The 18,506-nt window shown below is 42.1% G+C and overlaps 2 protein-coding genes across 3 annotated transcripts in view; both read right to left on the bottom strand.

Moving 5' to 3' along the window:
- The window catches only part of CALD1 (caldesmon 1), a 710,639-nt gene that overhangs the window by 210,529 nt on the left and 481,604 nt on the right, over nucleotides 1–18,506 (bottom strand). The gene's annotated exons all lie outside the window — the stretch shown is intronic.
- The window catches only part of LOC132575757 (solute carrier organic anion transporter family member 1A2-like), a 52,833-nt gene that overhangs the window by 23,269 nt on the left and 11,058 nt on the right, over nucleotides 1–18,506 (bottom strand). The window contains 5 exon segments of the mRNA XM_060244446.1: nucleotides 1,120–1,266; nucleotides 7,765–7,865; nucleotides 11,413–11,545; nucleotides 12,983–13,124; nucleotides 16,690–16,800. Coding sequence (XP_060100429.1) covers nucleotides 1,120–1,266; nucleotides 7,765–7,865; nucleotides 11,413–11,545; nucleotides 12,983–13,124; nucleotides 16,690–16,800 — 634 coding nt within the window.

Raw genomic sequence — 18,506 nt, 5'->3', positions numbered from 1 at the left:
TGTGACTTTCCACCTTTGCAGGCAAGGCTTTCTCTTGGAAAGTGTGTCTTTGTCTTTAAGGCTGACTGGGGGCGGGGAATAGGCAGAAGAACATGGCTGCTCCCAGTGCCTGTGAAAGCAGCCCAGACACTCCGTTGGTTGCACAATCTTTTCAGAGGTGGTTTGCATAGGAAAGGTAAACTTGAACCTTTGGTTGCTCTGTGTTCCTTTGAAGAAGCTGGACATTCAGCAACTCATGAGTAGAGAGGCCAATCCGCAGGTGGGAGCAGGCCTTCCCCCACTTCAGAGTCATCAGAAATGGTGGTGGGGAAGGGAAATGTCTGTTGGGCACTTCATTATTCCCTATGGAGATCGATTCTCATAGGGTATATTGGAGAATTGATCTGGGGGTATCTGGGGCTCTGAAGTGGCTGTGTTTTGAGGTAGAGACCACCAAATTTTCAGCATAGCGTCTGCTGACTCTCCTCAAAATGCTCTCCATGTTTCAGAAAGATTGGGCCAGGGGGTTCAATTCTATGAGCCCAGAAAGAAGGTGCCCCTATCCTTCACTTTTTCTAATGTAGGGAAGGCATTTAAAAGGTATGTGGTCCCTTTAAATGTGATGGCCAGAACTCCCTTTGGAGTTCAGTTGTGCTTGTCACAACTTTGCTTATGGCTCTGCCCCAATGTCTCCTGGCTCTACCCCAAAGTCTCCTGCCTCCACCCCCAAAGTCCCCAGATATTTCTTGAATTGGACTTGGAAACCCTACATTTTCTCCAGGGGAAGTTATCTTGGTTGCCTGAAGATCAACTGTAATAGCAGGAGGCTCCAGGAGCCACCTGGAGTTTGGCAACCCTTGCCATGTTACTTATTTAAATTATGCCCCCACCTAGCTGCCATTTAGAAAAACAAATAACAAGAAGGTGGTCGGACCTTTTGCTCAAAGATTGACCAGGATTTAAAAGGTCAGGCCTACTTGTCTTAAACATAGTTGGAGTATGAATAAACAAAATATGTTTCTTTAGTTACAATTATGTATTGCCTTTCTTTCCAAAAGGAATCCCAGGTAACCAAGGGTTCATAAGAACGTAATTGTCATGTCAGTACATAATACTAAGTTTGGGCATTTGCAGGCTTACCAATGTAGAAAGGAGAATTTTCGGATTTTGCAAAATCTTCCACATACGAAATGCCTAAAGGGATGATGGGTGTTTCGCCAACACCTCGGATGATGTTTCCCACCAACAGAAACACCCACATCAGCGATCCAGCCTGCTTTTTACATTCTGCAAATAAAAGGAGCAAGGAAAGACATCCTCATGAAAGTTTGCTCAGGTAACAAAATCAATGCTGTCCATTCAGAAGTGATAAAATGCTCTGGAATGCAACATTGTATCTTCCTGGATTCCCTCAAAACAATACTCCTAGGATTGTCAGTGTCCAGTTGGGAGTGGGAGATCCACCAGTCTGGAGTCTGTCTGTCCCCCAGTTCAGGGCTATCAGAAACCAGGGGGAACTATACCCCCAAACAGACAAGAAACCAAAAGTCAACATGACATGCCTATGTCACTGGAAATGGTATAGGCAAGTTGGTGAACCTTGGAGGGACAATGCTCTGGCTTTGGGACAAAAGAAGACTGCAGATTTATACCCCGCTCTTCTCTTTGAATCAGAGTCTCAGAGCGGCTTACAATCTCCTATATCTTCTTCCCTCACAACAGTCGTGGGTGGGGTTGAAAGGGCTCTCGCAGCAGCTGTCCTTTCAAGGACAACTCCTACAAGAGCTATGGCTAACCCAAGGCCATTCCAGCAGCTGCAAGTGGAGGAGTGGGAAATCAGACCTGGTTCTCCCAGATAAGAGTCCGCAGACTTAAACACTACACTAAACTGGCTCTCTATGGTTTGACAGTAATCCTATCATAAGAGTTTTGCCCACAAACCAGAGCATTGCCCCTAACATCCTCGACATGCCAACATCACCCAAAATTGATGTAGGCAGGGCTTTTTTTTATAGCAGGGAACTCCTTTACATATTAGGCCATATGTCCCTAATGTAGCCAATCCTCCTGGAGCTTACAGTAGACCCTGTACTAAGAGCCCTGTAAGCTCTTGGAGGATTGGCTACATCAGAGGTGTGCGGCCTAATATGCAAAGGAGTTCCTGCTACCAAATAAGCCCTGATTTGATTTTAGGAGATTCGGATGCGTAAATGCTTCTACTGGGGAGACTCATCTTGGAATATTTTTGTAAATTCTGGTCTTTAGCCATGACCACGTATGATACAAGGATTTTCTAAACCAATGGTTCTTAAAATAGGAGTTGCCTTCGAGTCTTTGATACCATAAATATGCATGCCACCCCATAGTAAGGTCATGTCCTTCTAACAACAATTGTCTCTTGTCATTCAGTACTTCTAATGATAAGATAAAAAGTATGGTTGACAATGGACAGCCTTGACTTATACCTTTTTGAATGTTGATTAGATCTGTTAGTTCACTGTTCACTGTCACCCTTGCAGTTTGTGAAGAATAAATTGCTTCTACTGCTCTCAAAAAATTTTCACCACATTCCATGCCTTTCAGTTGTTGTAGCATGAAGTGCCAACAAACATTGTCAAAGGCCTTCTCAGCATCTAAACAAATTAAAGCCAGTTGTTTCTCTGGATGAGTTTCATAATATTCCAAAATATTACACACTGTTCTGACATTATCTTTCAGATTTCTTCTAGGAAGGAATCCTGCTTGATCATAATGTATTATAGACTGTAGACCTTTCTTCATATGTTGTGCCAATATTGCAGCAAAATTTTTATAATCCACATTTAAAAGAGAAATTGGATGGTAGTTTTTAATATCTTTCAAATCATTATTTTCTTTTGCTATCAAAGATATTGTAGCTTCTTGCCATGAAAGTAGTATTTTGCCTTCCTCTTGAATTTTTTCAATAAGACGCTTAAATGATAAGAGTAAAGACTCTTCGTAAGCTTTGTAAAATTCTGCAGGTAGTCCACCTGGACCTGGAGTTTTACCATTCTTTTGAGATGCCATTACATCTCCAAGTTCCCTTATTGTTATTGGCTCAATTAAAGTTTTTTGATTATTTTGATTGACATATTCTTCTAAGTTTATTTTATAAACTTTTCTCATCCTATAAGCCAACCACCTTCCAGGCTTATTAGCATGTTCAAAATTTTTTTGTCTAGCGTACCTCAACTTAATCTCCATTTCCTCCATAAGAATCAAATTCAATTTGTGTTGCATTGCTTTAACCTTTTTTTGAAACAGATGTTTTGTTGACTTTTTTAAAAATTCTTTTCGGCTTCTTCAGCTTGTGATATTAGGTTTTGGAAATTTTCAGTTCTTTCTTTCTCTTAATACTATATCTAATTGCAAGGCCCCTTTAGTAAGCTTTAGCAGTGTCCCAAACCACTTGCATCTTTACCTCTTGTGTTATGTTCTGTTTGAAAAAAGATTCCATTTCCACCTTAGATTCTTTGAGAAAGTCTTCATCTTTCAAAATTGAAGTTGGACCTTTGAGCTTTACCATTACAGGGCTATGGTCAGAAATAACTCTTGGTTGAATTCCTGTGTCAACTAAATCTTTAATCATACTTGCAGAGAGCCAGCATATATTGATTCTTGACCAAGGAATAGTAGGTAAAGCCTTTGGAGTTAGGATATCTTGTTCTCCATGCGTCAACTAGATCCATTTCTTCTGCTAATTTCCAAAAACTTGTTGGCAACTGAAGACCTTTACTTTTCATCTGTTTGTGCATTTTTTTGTCCAGTTGTCTATCAGAAACTGCATTGAAATCTCCTATTAGGCAATATTCTACATAGTCTAAACTTGACAGTTTAAGATGCAAATCTCGAAAAAATTTCTCCTGCTGATCATTTGGATCATAGATACTTGCCAGCAGAATTTTTTTATTCTCCACTGTAATTTCCACTAATAGAATTCTTCCATCTTCAGAAGCATATTGCAATTGTGGGTTAAATTTATCTTTAATGTATGTTGCAACTCCCCTTTTCTTCTTTTTCATGTCTGTTGCTGTAAATAAGTTACCAGGTTTTTTATTTTTCAAAAGATGTTGATCTTTAATTAAAATATGTGTTTCTTGTAAGTAGATTATATCCATTTCCATTTCTGTCAAATATCTAAAAGTCTTCCTCCTTTTGGCAGGAGAGTTGAGTTCATTAACATTAATTGAAACTATTGAAGCCATTATGGGTTTTGTTTATCATTATCTTTCTTATCTTTTTTGGAATGCTGTTTTGTATGATATCTCCGTAGTTCATTTGGATTCTCTTCACCAGAGCTTTCTTCCTGCTCCTCCTCATCCTTCTTTTCTTTGCCTTCTTTTTCCCTCACTCTATCCAGAAAGTTCTGAGCTTTGAAAATGGAGTTAATCCTGTATCTGTTCTCCTGGTAAGTAAAAAGAAGGTCTTCTGGCATTAGCCACATGTAGGATATTTCTCTTCCTCTTAAAAAATCTTTCAACGCTTGATATTCTCTCCTCTTTTGTCTCACAGGCCAAGGTACCTCTCTTAAAACTTTCACCATGTTTCCAGCTATCATGATAGGTCTGTCTCTTACTTGTTTCAAAATGTCATCGTTAGTCCTCTTTCTTGTGAGTCTCAAATGGACTTCACTAGGTAATTTGTTTTTCATCTTGTATAACTCGATGGCACCCATCTAACTTGATCAAACTCTTCTTCCATCCTCTGCAGAGTCACCTGTAAAATTTCAGGCAAAGCTTCACTTAAAATTTTCTGTAAATCTTCAGATTTCTCTTCTGGCCTATTTTGAAACCTCAGCATGTAAGCGGCTCTGTCTACTTCCGGTTGCAAGAGTCTAGAGTCATATATATTCTGTTCTTTTTCCAGATGTTCCACCTTTTGAATATTCTCCGTCACCTGACCATCTAGTACTTTTAAGGCTTTGTTGGTCTCAGCTGTCTGTCTGCTATTCTCCAAAAGCTCTTGTTTGATCTCTGCCATCTGTTCACCAATATTATCTACTTTGGTAGTCAACTGTGTTATAGCAGTCATTAGGGTATTTTGCATTTCTTTCATATCTCCCTGCATGGCTGTAAATTTCCCTGGCCCAGGTGGAGCATTAGAGGAAGAAAATGGTGGCTTTCCTTCCCTGTTTTCTTTTTTTTTTACTGTTTCTTTGAAGCCAATCCCAGCTTTATTTTCCATTCTTATTAGAGTAAGCACACTCACAGCCACAAAATTCAGTAATGCTTCTTCAACGTTTGTTTTGAAATTCTATGTTCCTGTTTATAACAGATAAGCTAATCTTCACCAAGCAATGTCCTTATTGTAAAAGAAAACAACCTTCTACCTTCTATCAACAATTTGTGAGAGCCAAAACAATGATAAAAGTAATAATAAACAAAGCTTTTTAGCCAACCACACTAAGTAGTCAATAAGCAAAATAATTCAGATCACTGCAACAACAATAATTCACTCTTACAAGTCTTCTAACAATGCTGCTTCAGTTGAAATCCAATCACCACAACGTCTTTCAAATAACTTCAAATTCCAAAAACTCCAAGGTGTAAATTTGTAATCCAGGGCTGAATGCCCTATTTGTAATCCAAGAATGAGATCCACAATTAAAAGTTAAACCAAAAAAAAAAAATGGAAATCAGGCACTCCCCCCCCAAAAAGGCAAAAAATAATAGAAAATAGGAAAAAATTTCCCTATTTGGTGATACAAAAAAGAATAAAAAATGAAGGCTACACACAAAAAAAGAAGGAATCCCAAACCAAAAAAATATTAAAACCTTATAAAAAATATTTGAACCAGAGATAAAAAAAGGCACAGAAAAAAATAAAAACAAGTTTAAAAGATTTTATCTATATCATTGAACAAAAATAGCTAGAAATCCACTTTGGAAACTTGTAGAAGTGTTCTTCTTACAGCCAGAAATCCTGCTATGATTTATAAGTCAATATCATCCTTTAAAAGTTAGTTAGAACTTTTGTGAATTCATTCAGAGCACTTCAATTTAAAGATCAGCGTATTTGCAAGCCCACTGTCTTTCACATCCATATACACTTGCAAACAAGCCTCTTTCCCAAAATCCAAAGCATTTTCCCTCTAAAGGGGGTTTGAAATAGATCAGATAAGATCAGCCATCAAGTCTCTTATATAACTAAAAATTGGTGTGATCTCCTCATGCAGGTATTTTCTGTGGTACCAGGTTAGGCAGCAACTTTTATAAGCCTTGAAAAAGAATGAAGGAGAGTCCCCCCCCCCCTTCTCAGTCTTTTGCCCAAGTCTGCTTCAGTCCTGATTCTCCTCTTTCCTGCTTGTCAGAGCTATTGCCATTCAAAAAAACAGTGTTGGAAAATAACACTTACAATTGTAGAAAGATTAATGTCACTTATCTTGATAGTAGACGATTTCAAGATCCAGAGTGTAGACCGAGGAAAGAAGAAAGAAGCCGGTGGCAGACCCTCTTGCCATTTAAAAATGGCGATCGGAACGAAGAGGTTAGAGGCAAGCGGTCTCGGGGAGCAGCCACCTCCGCTGACACCCCTGTTGTACTGCTGAGCCCCTTGCCTTCTGGGACCCTTCCTGGGTCCCAGAGTTGAGTCGTCCTTTGGGGGCGACCCCTCTACAGACCGATTTGGAAGTGGCTCTGGTTAGCCACCCCTGATATAGTATATAGCTCGATGTGATCAAATCTTGGAAGCTAAACTGGAGCTGGAACTTAGATGGAAGACCACCAAGGAAGACTTTGTAGAAGAAGGCAATGGCAAAATGCCTCTGCTTAATCAGTTGCCTTTAAAGCCCCATGGGGTCACCATAGGTCAGCTGTGACTTGATGGCAATTTACATACACCCAACCAGAAAGATCACAGCCACTCTGGTGTTTAAGATTATCTTAGTTCCTACTTCTGCCCTTTCTGTCATTTGCAACTTGCAGTATAAATGCATCTGGCTAACAGATGACCCCCATCATGCAGCTGAGGAAGTAAGTGCTCACTCATAGAAATTTATGCTGGATTAAATCTGATTAGCCTTTAAAGTGACTCCTTTTTAAGGTGACCTGAGGCTGAGAAGGCCTTAGCATTGGAATTCTGATCCAATCTGTGAAATCCATCTAGGTGTGAGCAGGGCTTTTTTTGTAGAAAAAGCCCAGCAGGAACTCATTTGCATATTAGGCCACACCCACTGCTGCCACCATTGTTTCACACAGGGCTTTTTGTAGAAAAAAACTAGCGGAAATTCATTTGCATATTAGGCCACACACCCTGACACCAAGCCAGCCAGAACTATGTTTCTGTGTATTCCTGCTCAAAAAAGGCCTGGGTGTAATCTACAAATAAGTTCTGCAGTTTCAGAGCTCTATAAAGGTCAGTGAAGAGCTAACAGTGTCTGTATATTTCTTGCCCTCATTTGAGGGGGCAGGGTTGCCAGTCTCCAGGTGGGTCCTGGAGATCTCCCAGAATTACAACTGGTCTCAAGACAACAGACATCCATTCCCCTGGAGGAAATGGCTGCTTTGGAGGGTGGGGCTATATGGCATTATGTCCCACTGAGGTCTCTTCCCCTCTCCAAACCCCAACCTCATTATGCCCCACCTTCAAATCTCCAGTAATTTCTCCACCCTGGAGTTGGCAACCCCATGGGTCTTTGTTTTTACACTACAGAACCAAGCTTTTGTGGAACCCTTAAGCCTAAATGTCCAGTTTTCTTTATACAATTTTAGCAGCCAAGAGAAAAAGAGAAATAAGAGTGAATACTACAAAGAGGGGGGCCCTCACCTTCTGAGGTTTCTTCAGTAGGCATGGTATGATTGGCAAGGCAAACAGCCATGAATGAAGAAGAATTTTCTGATAAAGAAACACTTTTTTCATACTGGTACCTGGGGAGACGAAAAAATAAAAATGTGTATGGAATGAAAGTATGGTGTCCGTCTTTGCCTTGGTTTCTTATTACCAATTATTCTCAGCAGTGAGAAAATTCATTAAACGAACATAAAAGCAATAAGTAACCATGACTTTGGGGTAGTCAAACAGATGGAACTTCTGAGGGACATTTGTGTCACATGGATGGAAGGAAGCAAAAATGCTCTCTGAGGAGAAAATTGTGCACAAAAGTGTAATTTAGTCTGGCACCCAAGTCCTTTTCAGATGTTGCAGTCACCTAACGGGAATAGCTAATAGTGCAACCAGCTTCCTGACATGCATGGTTTCCATGTTGCTTGAACAGCAGCAATGAGCATATTTACCGAGTGCATTCAACCCTGCTACACACAAAATGATCACTGGATTTTTTTTTTCCCCAGGCTTCCATGCAAATGTACTGAGCCTGTACAAATATTGAGAGGATTGTGGAAGGCCCAATAGAAACAGCTGGTAGATTCCTGGCACTTGTGACACTTGAAAGGTGGTACGGGTATGGTTCCACATCTGTTCCTTTTCGTACATTCTATCTTATGGAATAATGTGGGGAAGTCGGGTTGCCAGTTTCCTGGTGGTGCCTGGAGACCTCCTGGAATTACAACTGATCTCCAGACGATAGAGATCAGTTTACCTGATGAAAATGGCCACTATAGTAGGGGAGGGGGTCTGGGTGTGGCAATTTCCTGAAGTCCCCACCAAGACATCACAGACATATGGGGAATTAATGGGGGGAATATGCCATTATCTCAAATGGGTGTATTTGTGGCTGAAGGAATTTGTCAAGTATCCATCTATCTCATATTTTGAGAATATACACGTCTCAAGATCTCCCGCTGATATGTCTAGCCTCCAGCTGGCAGAGATCAGTTCCCCTGGAGAAAATGGCTGCCTGGAAGGGTGGACTCTATGGCATTGTACCATTCTGAGGCCCCTCCCCTCCCCTCCCCAAACCCTCCCCTCTCCTGGATCCACCCCCAAAAACTCCAGGTATTTTCCAACACAGACCTGGCAACCCTATGGTACCATGCTGAGGCCCCTCCCCTTCCCTTCCCTCCCCAAACCCCACCCACTCCTAGATCCACCCCCAAAGTGTCCAGATATTTTCCAACCCAGACCTGGCAACCCTAGAGTTCAGTGGGGATGTGATACCATAGAATCCAGTTCCAGAACTGCCATTCTGTAAGGGAATGGATCTCTGCAATCTGGAGATTACGTGTCATTCCAGTCCCGGTCTCCTTTGAAAGTAACATTTTCAGTATTGAACACAGCAGTTTGTGACCTGGACATAACAAACAGTCCCAGCTTTCAGATCAGGCCTTCAGGGAATGTGCACACGCACACACATTGTTTTTCTTTCTGCTCATGCATTTTTGTCCACTGGATCAAGCTGTGCATCTTATTCTTGGCAATTGTACTATCACTTCTGTGATCATTGTTGATTTCCTGATTTTTTACAAAGACACCTGCAACTCGGACACCATTTTAAAAAAAAATCAGATTTCACAAATCCATAAGTATTAAGTTTGCCAGGTTCTTTCCAGAACACTGGCAAAGGATGGGGGCTAGGATTGGCAAATATGACACAAGAAGTGCCTGGAGACATTGGGGGTGGAGCCAGGAGACTGGGGGTGGAGCCAGGAGACATTGGGGGTGGAGCCAGGAGCAAGAGTGTGACAAGCATGATTGAACTCTGAATGGAGTTCTGGCCATCACATTTAAAGGGACTGCGCACCTTTTAAATGCCTTCCCTATATTTGGAAATAATGAAGGAATAGGGCACCTTGTTTTAGGGCTCATCGAATTGAACTCCTGGTCCAATCTTTTTGAAACTTGGGGTAGGTGTTTTGAGGAGAGGCACCAGATGCTTTGCTGAAAATTTGGTGTCTCTGTCTCAAAAAACAGCTCCCCCCCCCCTCTGAGCCCTAGATACCCACAGATCCATTCTCCACTATACCCTATGGGAAACAATTAATAATGAAGTGCCCAGCAAACATTTTCCTCCCATCCCCTGCCTCCAGTTGGGGATTGGCAGCCCTAGGGGTAGGTTTGCCAGATCCAGGTTGGAAAACTCCTGGAGATTAAGATACAGAGCTTGTAGTGTGGAGATGAGCTGTAATTTTGGGGGATCCCCAGGCCTTTCCTGGAGGCTGGCAACCCTAACACCCACTCAGAACAGTGTCCTTCCACACTTCTTTTGCAGATGTTTTTCCTTTCTTCTTCTGCTAGTCTACTTTCATTCGATGAAATTGCTGAGCAGACAGGTTAAAACGGATAGAAGGAAGTACTTCTTCACCCAAAGGGTGATTAACATGTGGAATTCACTGCCACAGGAGGTGGTGGCGGCCACAAGTATAGCCACTTTCAAGAGGGGTTTAGATAAAAATATGGAGCACAGGTCCATCAGTGGCTATTAGCCACAGTGTGTGTGTATATATAAATTTTTTTGCCACTGTGTGACACAGAGTGTTGGACTGGATGGGCCATTGGCCTGATCCAACATGGCTTCTCTTATGTTCTTATGTTTTGCTGGAAGGAGCAACTCAGCCAGACACTGGGAGGTGCTATATCACTCTAAGGGTATAGATGTTATCTCCTTGAATGGGATGCCTCTCTTTATCAGAAGCTGGGAGCTGCCCTCTGATCTCTCCTCTCTCTCTCTCTCTCTCTCTCTCTCTCTGTTCTTTGTTCTCTCACTCATTTCACATGGCCTTCCACTGAGACACAAGTCTCTGCAGGTCTCTCCTGTAGAAACAATGCCCTTATACTCACATACATGTGCTGCCACATTAGCTGGCCATTTGTGAAAGGGAAAGTACTCTTTAGATTAAGCTTCTTTCTCTTTTTTTTTGACTGCAACCTGAATGTGAACTGGATCTACTTGAATAAATGTGAGTTTTCCATTTTCTGTAATAAACTTCTTGGGAGCTTTATTTACTGCCCTCAGTATCATGCTTCTATTGACTGGGCAAAACTCTGCTATATTAACCAAACACCCCAATAATTTTGTAGTCTTCAGGATTTCCAGGTCCCCCTAGTATGTGGGGGATCCCCTGATTTTCAGAGGGGGCCATTTGCACCAGCAGCTGGCTGCCAGGGGAGAATTATTCCCCCCAAAACAGGCAAAAATAGGTAAAAATGTGGCATGCCTATGTCACCTGGAAGTGATGAAGGCACATCAGTGATGGGAGGTGACACTCCGGTTTTTGGGCAAAACTCTATGGTAGAATTAGCTTCAAACCACAGAGTTTTGCTGAAAAACCAGAGCGTTCCCCTCAATGTAATTGATGAGCCTACATCACTTTTTTTCTAGCTTCCTGGTGATGTAGTCACATTGTGTTGTTCCAGGTCCCAGTAAGCTCCCACCATCCCCTACCCATGAGGCTTGGAGACCCGGCAATCCTAATTATAGTAGTGCAGATGGTGAATATTGTACCGGTTAAATATTATCACAGGCAGAGAAATTACAAAATTAGGCACACTGAAGATGGAGGACAAACCAAGACTCACCTTCCCATCAGAAAATGAGGCAGTCCTATCAGGAAACACCCCAAGCCCATGACTGTGCAACCCACAGCAATTAGGCGTGGTCTGTGACATTTTGCTCCGAGATAGCTCACAAAGGCAATCACCAGCAAGTTACCTGAGGACAGAAAATATAGAGCAGGAGCAGGCAAGAAGAAGAAGAATTGCAGATTTATACCCTGTCCTTCTCTCTGAATCAGAGACTCAGAGCAGCTTACAATATGCGATATTTCCCCCCCCCCCCAACAGACACCCTGTGAGGTGGGTGAGGCTGAGAGGGCTCTCACAGCAGCTGCTCTTTCAAGGACAACTCCTGTGATAGCTATGGCTAACCCAAGGCCATTCCAGCAGTTGCAAGTGGAGAAGTGGGGAATCAAACCCGGTTCTTCCAGATTAGAGTCCGCACACTTAACCACTACACCAAACTGGCTCTCACGAAGAGACAAAGATGGAGATTTTAAGTTGTCACTTCAATCTTTCGCTTCCCCTCTCCAAAATTTTTGTTCCCTTTCATTAACATTGTAAGCAGCTAAAACAAGCAGAACTGAATCTATTTGTCTAGCCGAGTATTGTCTAGTCCAGGTGTCCTCAACCTTGTTGAGCCTCTAGGAACTTTCAGAATTTTGAGAACATGTAATGGGTGCCACCATAAAGTGGTCCCAAAGGAGATGGAACCAATGCAACCCAAATGCTGAGAAATGATGGGGGAGGTGATGTTTGCAAACTGAAGAACCACCATGAACTTTCACAAATTTTGATGCAGTTTGTGGTGATTTGTGAAGAGCAGAAAGCAGGGATTTAATGACTCCAGCCCAATTAAACCCCTGCTTTCTGCTCTTCACAAAAAACAGCTGAGTGGCAGGGGGTGGTTCCTCACCACTCAGCTATTGACTAGAAGTCATTTAAACCACTGATTTCTGTTCCCCGTGAAAAACTGCAGGGAGCAGAAAGCAGGGATCACAAAGCCATACAAACCAATTTGGTTTACGAACCTGCCTCCTGGTTCATACAGGTTCATGCTTCAGTTTATTGTTCAACCATGAACCATTATCTGAACTGCAAAAAATGTGGTTCATGCCCATTCCCAGGGCTTTTTTTGTAGCAGAAACTCCTTTGCATATTAGGCTACACCCCCCTGATTTAGCCAATCCTCCAAGAGCTTACAGGGCTCTCAGTACAGAGCCTACTGTAAGCTCTCAGAGGATTGGCGACATCGGTGTGTGTGTGTGTGTGTGTGTGTGTGTGTGTGCAGTCTAATATAAAAAGGAGGTCCTGCTACAAAAAAAAAGCCCTACCCATCCCTATACGCAGCTGGAAGGGGAAACTGGCAGAAATTGCTGGTGTAGCTTAGATCCAACTCAATAACTGTAACCAGGGGTCATTTTGTAGAAAAAAAGGTGGTGGAGCAGAGCTCCTCCAGGGATTGATATGCAGCTGCACCTACTATTCAGTGGACAAGGTGGAAAGGAGGAGGTGGATCTGTCAGAAAGGTTCAGGAGCTGCACTCCTGTGAGCTCCCACTGAATCCAAAGCCAGACTGTAACCATATGCATACCCATTTCAAAGCTTCCATTGATAACTCCAACTAGTGAGGCAGGGATATTGAACCGCCGTTCAAGCTGTGTGAGCAGGCTGTTAATGTAAGCTCCAGACATGGTCTTGGCCAGATAGGCAAAAGTAAGTGCCAGCAGAAATACCTAGAAGAGAATGAAGAAAAACTCATTCAATAAATAACAGGAGGCTGTTAAATAGCATTAAAGCAGGATGTCAGATTTCTGATCTCCAAAAATAATGGCTAGAGTAATATTTGTGGTTTCCATGGGAAGCCATCAACAAACAGCATTCCTGCGGTGACTGCTGTCATGCTCATATTATCTGCAAGTTTGCACCATATATCTTTCAACCAGGGCTGGTAAGATCTTTGGAAGGGGCCATAGCTCAGTGGCAGAGCGAATGATTGCTGGTGGAAAGTGCTGTCAAGCCTCAGCCAATTTATGGAAAGCCTATAGGACAGGAGTGTCAAATATGTGGCACGGGGGCCAGATCAGGCCCCTGGAGGGGTCCTATCAGGCTCATGAGCAAATCAAAAGTAGGTTTGCAACTTACAGATACACACCTGAACAACACCTGAACAGCATACTCAAATTTGCTACAGCACAGACATTGTCTCCAGATTTTGATGCAATAATTCAGAACAAGAGGTGTCAGTTATCAGAGACTTATATAAACAAAATATTGCAAGAGTGCTAATATTTTAAGCATGTTTTATTTAAACTTAAAAAAACCCACTTTGATTGTGTTTGTCTGTGTCCACTACCATCACATTTCAGGACACATGGCCTGGCCTGACAAGGTCTCATCTATGTCAGATCTGGCTCTCATAACAAATAACCGTAGTTTGACGCTCCTGCTGTAGGAGGTTTCAAGGCAAGAGATGGTCAGAGGTGGTTTGCCATTGCCTGCCTAAGCACAGCAGCTCTGGACTTCTCAGTGGGCTCCCACCCAAGTCACATTGACCCTGCTTAGCTACTGAGATAGCTTGCATTCAGGGATGCAAAACTTAATATCTATCGCTGGACCAAGAGAGGCCAGACTGTGTTCTCAGTGGCAGCACCAGAAATGTGGAATTCCCTCCCAGAGATCATAAGGGCCCTGCGGGATCTTCCACAGGGCCTGCAAAACTGAATTATTTCGGCAGGCCTTTAACATCTTAACCGGGAGAGGGCTGCCACCCTACACTTCTGAGGAATTACAATCATTCTAGGATAACTGGCAGAAGAGAGAAGATCCCGCCTATACAGAGGTTGAACAGCACCTTAAAATGTATTTTTAAATTGCTATTTTATCATTTTAAATCACAATGGTAAATGTTTTGAACTGATTGTCAGCCGCCCTGAGTCCACTTGTGGAGGGGGCGGGATATAAGATCAAAGTAAATAAATAAATAAATCTCAATGGTTTGTGGTTTAGAGCAACTAATTCACATGCATAAATTTCCAAATTCAGAGTATCTTCATTTGAAGAGTTAAATTTGAGTTCTTAAAGATTTTAGTGGGGCAGCAAAGAGATTTCAGAACAAATGCTGGGCAAGTTTCAAAAAAACCACTGTTAAATTTGTTCATTAATGATTGCAAAATAATCCCAGTTAATTAGACCATAGCTGTGCTGTTTTCCCTTTCAAACAGTCACTTTTCAAGTGATTTGTGATTTTGGCATGCCTGGGCACAGCCAGGGACTGGGCAAAGTTGGCTCCTGGTGGATGCCAATGTCAGGAGAGTTAAAGGCAAAAGATTTATGTGAATGAGTACTGGCTGATGGAGAGGGCTAATGCTGTGGCTACAATCTAGTAAAATGTTAGAAGTATCAGATGCAATGTCCCAGTGCCTCAGCCTCCAAAAGCAAGTGACCACACAGTTGAAGGCAGATAGGCAGACACTAAGCATCTTTCTGTTAACTTTACTGTCACTGATTTCCTTTGAAGTGTGGATCAGCACTCTTTTTGTTGTTGTTGTTCAGTTGCACAGTCGAGTCCGACTCTTTGCGACTCCATGGATCAAGTCTCACCAGGCCTTCCTGCCTTCCATCATCCTTTGAAGTCCACTCAAATTTGTGTTAGTTACATCAGTAATGCTGTCCAGTCATCTCATCTTTTGCCGTCCCCTTCTTCTTTTGCCTTGTCTTTCCCAGCATCAGGATCTTCTTCAGGGAGTGCTCCCTTCTCATTTGGTGGCCAAAGTATTTGAGTTTCAGCTTCAGAATCCAGGGAACAGTCAGGGTTGATTTCCCTTAGGACTGACTGATTTGATCTTCTTGCAGTCCAAGGGACTCTCAAGATTCTTCTCCAGCACCACAGCTTGAAAGCATCTATTCTTCCTTATGGTCCAACTCTCACAGCCATACATTACTACTGGGAATGCCATCGCTTTAACTATCAGCAATCTTTAGGGGAAAGCAACTTCCTTCCATCTCCTTCTTACTGATTCTTTCTATTCCATGCACACAAGATGGAGATGCAGGATTCCTCTCTGCATCCACACCTATCTGCTAGTTAGATAGCATAGGAACTGTGTCTCTCTCTCTACCCTGCACTATCAAGCATATATTTCTAGAATAAGAACATAAGAGAAGCCATGTTGGATCAGGCCAATGGCCCATCCAGTCCAACACTCTGTGTCACACAGTGGCCAATATATATAGATATAGATATAGATATAGATATACACACATATATATACACGCTGTGGCTAATAGCCACTGATGGACCTCTGCTCCATATTTTTATCTAACCCCCTCTTGAAGATGTCTATGCTTGTAGCTGCCACCACCTCCTGTGGCAGTGAATTCCACATGTTAATCACTCTTTGGGTGAAGAAGTACTTCCTTTTATCCATTTTAACTCGACTGCTCAGCAATTTCATCAAATGTCCATGAGTTCTTGTATTGTGAGAAAGGGAGAAAAGGACTTCTTTCTCTACTTTCTCCATCCCATGCATAATCTTGCAAACCTCTATCATGTCACCCTGCAGTCGATGTTTCTCCAAACTAAAGAGCCCCAAGTGTTTTAACCTTTCTTCATAGGGAAAGTGTTCCAACCCTTTAATCATTCTAGTTGCCCTTTTCCCAGTGCTATAATATCCTTTTTGAGGTGCGGTGACCAGAATTGCACACAGTATTTCAAATGAGTCCACACCATCGATTTATACAGGGGCATGATGATACTGCCTGATTTGTTTTCAATTCCCTTCCTAATAATTCCCAGCATGGTGTTGGCCTTTTTTATTGCAGTTGCACACTGTCTTGACATTTTCAGTGAGTTATCTACCACGACCCCAAGATCTCTCTCATAACCTAGTTTCAATATCCCTAGGAGGTATTATCAGGGCTTTTTCTGTAGCAGGAACTCCTTTGCATATTAGGCCACACAACCCTGATGTAGCCAATCCTCCTGGAGCTTACAGAAGACCCTGTAAGAAGAGCCCTGTAAGTTCTTGTAGGATTGGCTACATCAGGGGTGTGTGGCCTAATATGCAAAGGAGTTCCTGTTACAAAAAAAAGCCCTGGGCATTATACACTGAGGTCCCTCTCCTCTCCAGGCTCCATCCCAAGATCTCCAGGAGTTTCTCAGCCTGGATTTGACAACCGTTACCCCTCCATCCCCCGCTGATGGCTGGGGGAACCTGGGAACCCTAATGGGACATCCACACAATCAGCTGCAAGGTTTTTTTATTATTGACCAGAGAATTAGAATTAGAATTGCAATACCTTCAGTTTGGACATTCGAAAGATATCAGCAAGCTTCTTCGCACCTTCCGCCTCGCTCTTTGAATGGGCCATGGGATCGTCCTTGTGGTTTTCTTTGTTGCTCCCACCAGCCTTTAAAAACAAAACAAAATCAACGTGTTGATATTAATGAAACCACCCAGGCTGACAATTATGTCGGACGTAAAGCATGGTCAGCGCTGGTTATTATTGGGATGGGAAGTCCAGGGTCGCTAAGAGAAGCCATGTAAGAAGCAAAATTGCTGTACCGCGAAATAATGAGAGACAAAGTCAGAGCTGGAGCTTCTAACTGTTTAATGCATTAATCTGCTGATTCCATACACTTTTTATTAGCAAGCATTTAGTGACAATTCTCAAAAGCCCCACCCCCGACCGATGTCATTGGCTGAAGCTACTAGAATTTCCATTCTTTCCGGAATGCCTTTCACTCCCATCCTCTGCATATGCTCCCCAGCATATGGTCCCCACCCTTGCATGCGATGCATGTTCATTAACTTCTAGAATATGCCTCCCAGAGAAGGGTCTCTTAATCTGCTGATTAGTTCCCTTTTCTCATTTTTCTCCTTAAAATTTCGTTATCTCTGATAAAGCTCAGACAGTTTCCCTTTTTTCCCTTATCAGAGGCCTACTCTTGTACAAGTTTCCTGTTTTGGTAGCTTCGTGGTTAAGCCCGAGATTGCCTCTTTAGCAATCACCAACTTTGGAAATTGCTAATCAGATGCTAGGCTTTCTTGCAAATGCTCATATATGCAATGGCAAAACAGTGAAGACAACTCAAAGCATTCCATCTGGAATTTGCACAGAAATTGCATTCAGGTTCAGCTCAGTTAATTTTGCTCAGCTTCTTTGATGTCGTGATAGCCCCAAATCAGATTGCTTGGTCAGTTTTGCAGTTGCCTACTTCTGATTAATTGGGAAATATAAACCAATCTGTTACCCCTCCCACAAGTAGGATTATCTCCCTGCTCTACTGCAAAGAGAAAAAAGAATGTGTCCACAATGTGTAGGGCATTAACAAATATTCACTTGCAGAGTGAACATATGAAGGCATAAACTTGCATTAGTCCTCTGTCCTTCGGTGTAATGATTATGCGTGCAGACTCTTAATCTTCAAAAAGTTTTATTAGTTTCAGAAAAAAGACAGGGATAGGGGATTGGGAATAGAAAACACAATACATTCCGGTATTATTTTACATAAGAATACTTTCAAAAATCATAATTCTACAATAACTTCTTAGCATAAATTGTCCCCTACTATTTTTGTCTCAGCTACATCATTTCACATTTTATAGTATACTCCTTTTGTTAAAATTATCCAATAATTTTGACAGTTCCAATAGGGACAGGTTTTGTAATATAGAATACAGGAGGAAAAAGGAAAAATAAGTTCACATCAGAGAATCTTAAGAGTCTTGGTTATCTAACCAGGCATAGAATTTAACCCAATATTTTCTTGCTTCTTCTTTAGATTTCCCAGTCAACAACTGGGATAAGAAGTCCAACTCTGCTGTTTCCAAAACTTTTCCCACTAATCCATTTTCATGGGAATTTCCTGAGACTTCCACCTTTGTGCCAAAAGGATCCTAGGTGTGCCAACAAGTGCGCCAACAAGTGTCTCATCTCTTATAAAACTGGAGGGTCAGGGAATACTGGAGGGTCAAGTGACAGAGAATACCCAAATGGTGGAACATGTGGAAAAAGAACAGAATCTACAAGACTCTAGACTCCTACAACTGGAAGTAGATAGAGCTGCATATATGTTGAGGTTTCAAAACATACCAGAAAAGAAAAATGAAGAT

Source organism: Heteronotia binoei, chromosome 8 (assembly GCF_032191835.1).
Source record: "Heteronotia binoei isolate CCM8104 ecotype False Entrance Well chromosome 8, APGP_CSIRO_Hbin_v1, whole genome shotgun sequence".
NCBI classification, from domain to species: domain Eukaryota; kingdom Metazoa; phylum Chordata; class Lepidosauria; order Squamata; family Gekkonidae; genus Heteronotia; species Heteronotia binoei.
This window is presented reverse-complemented; position numbering and strand designations above follow the sequence as displayed.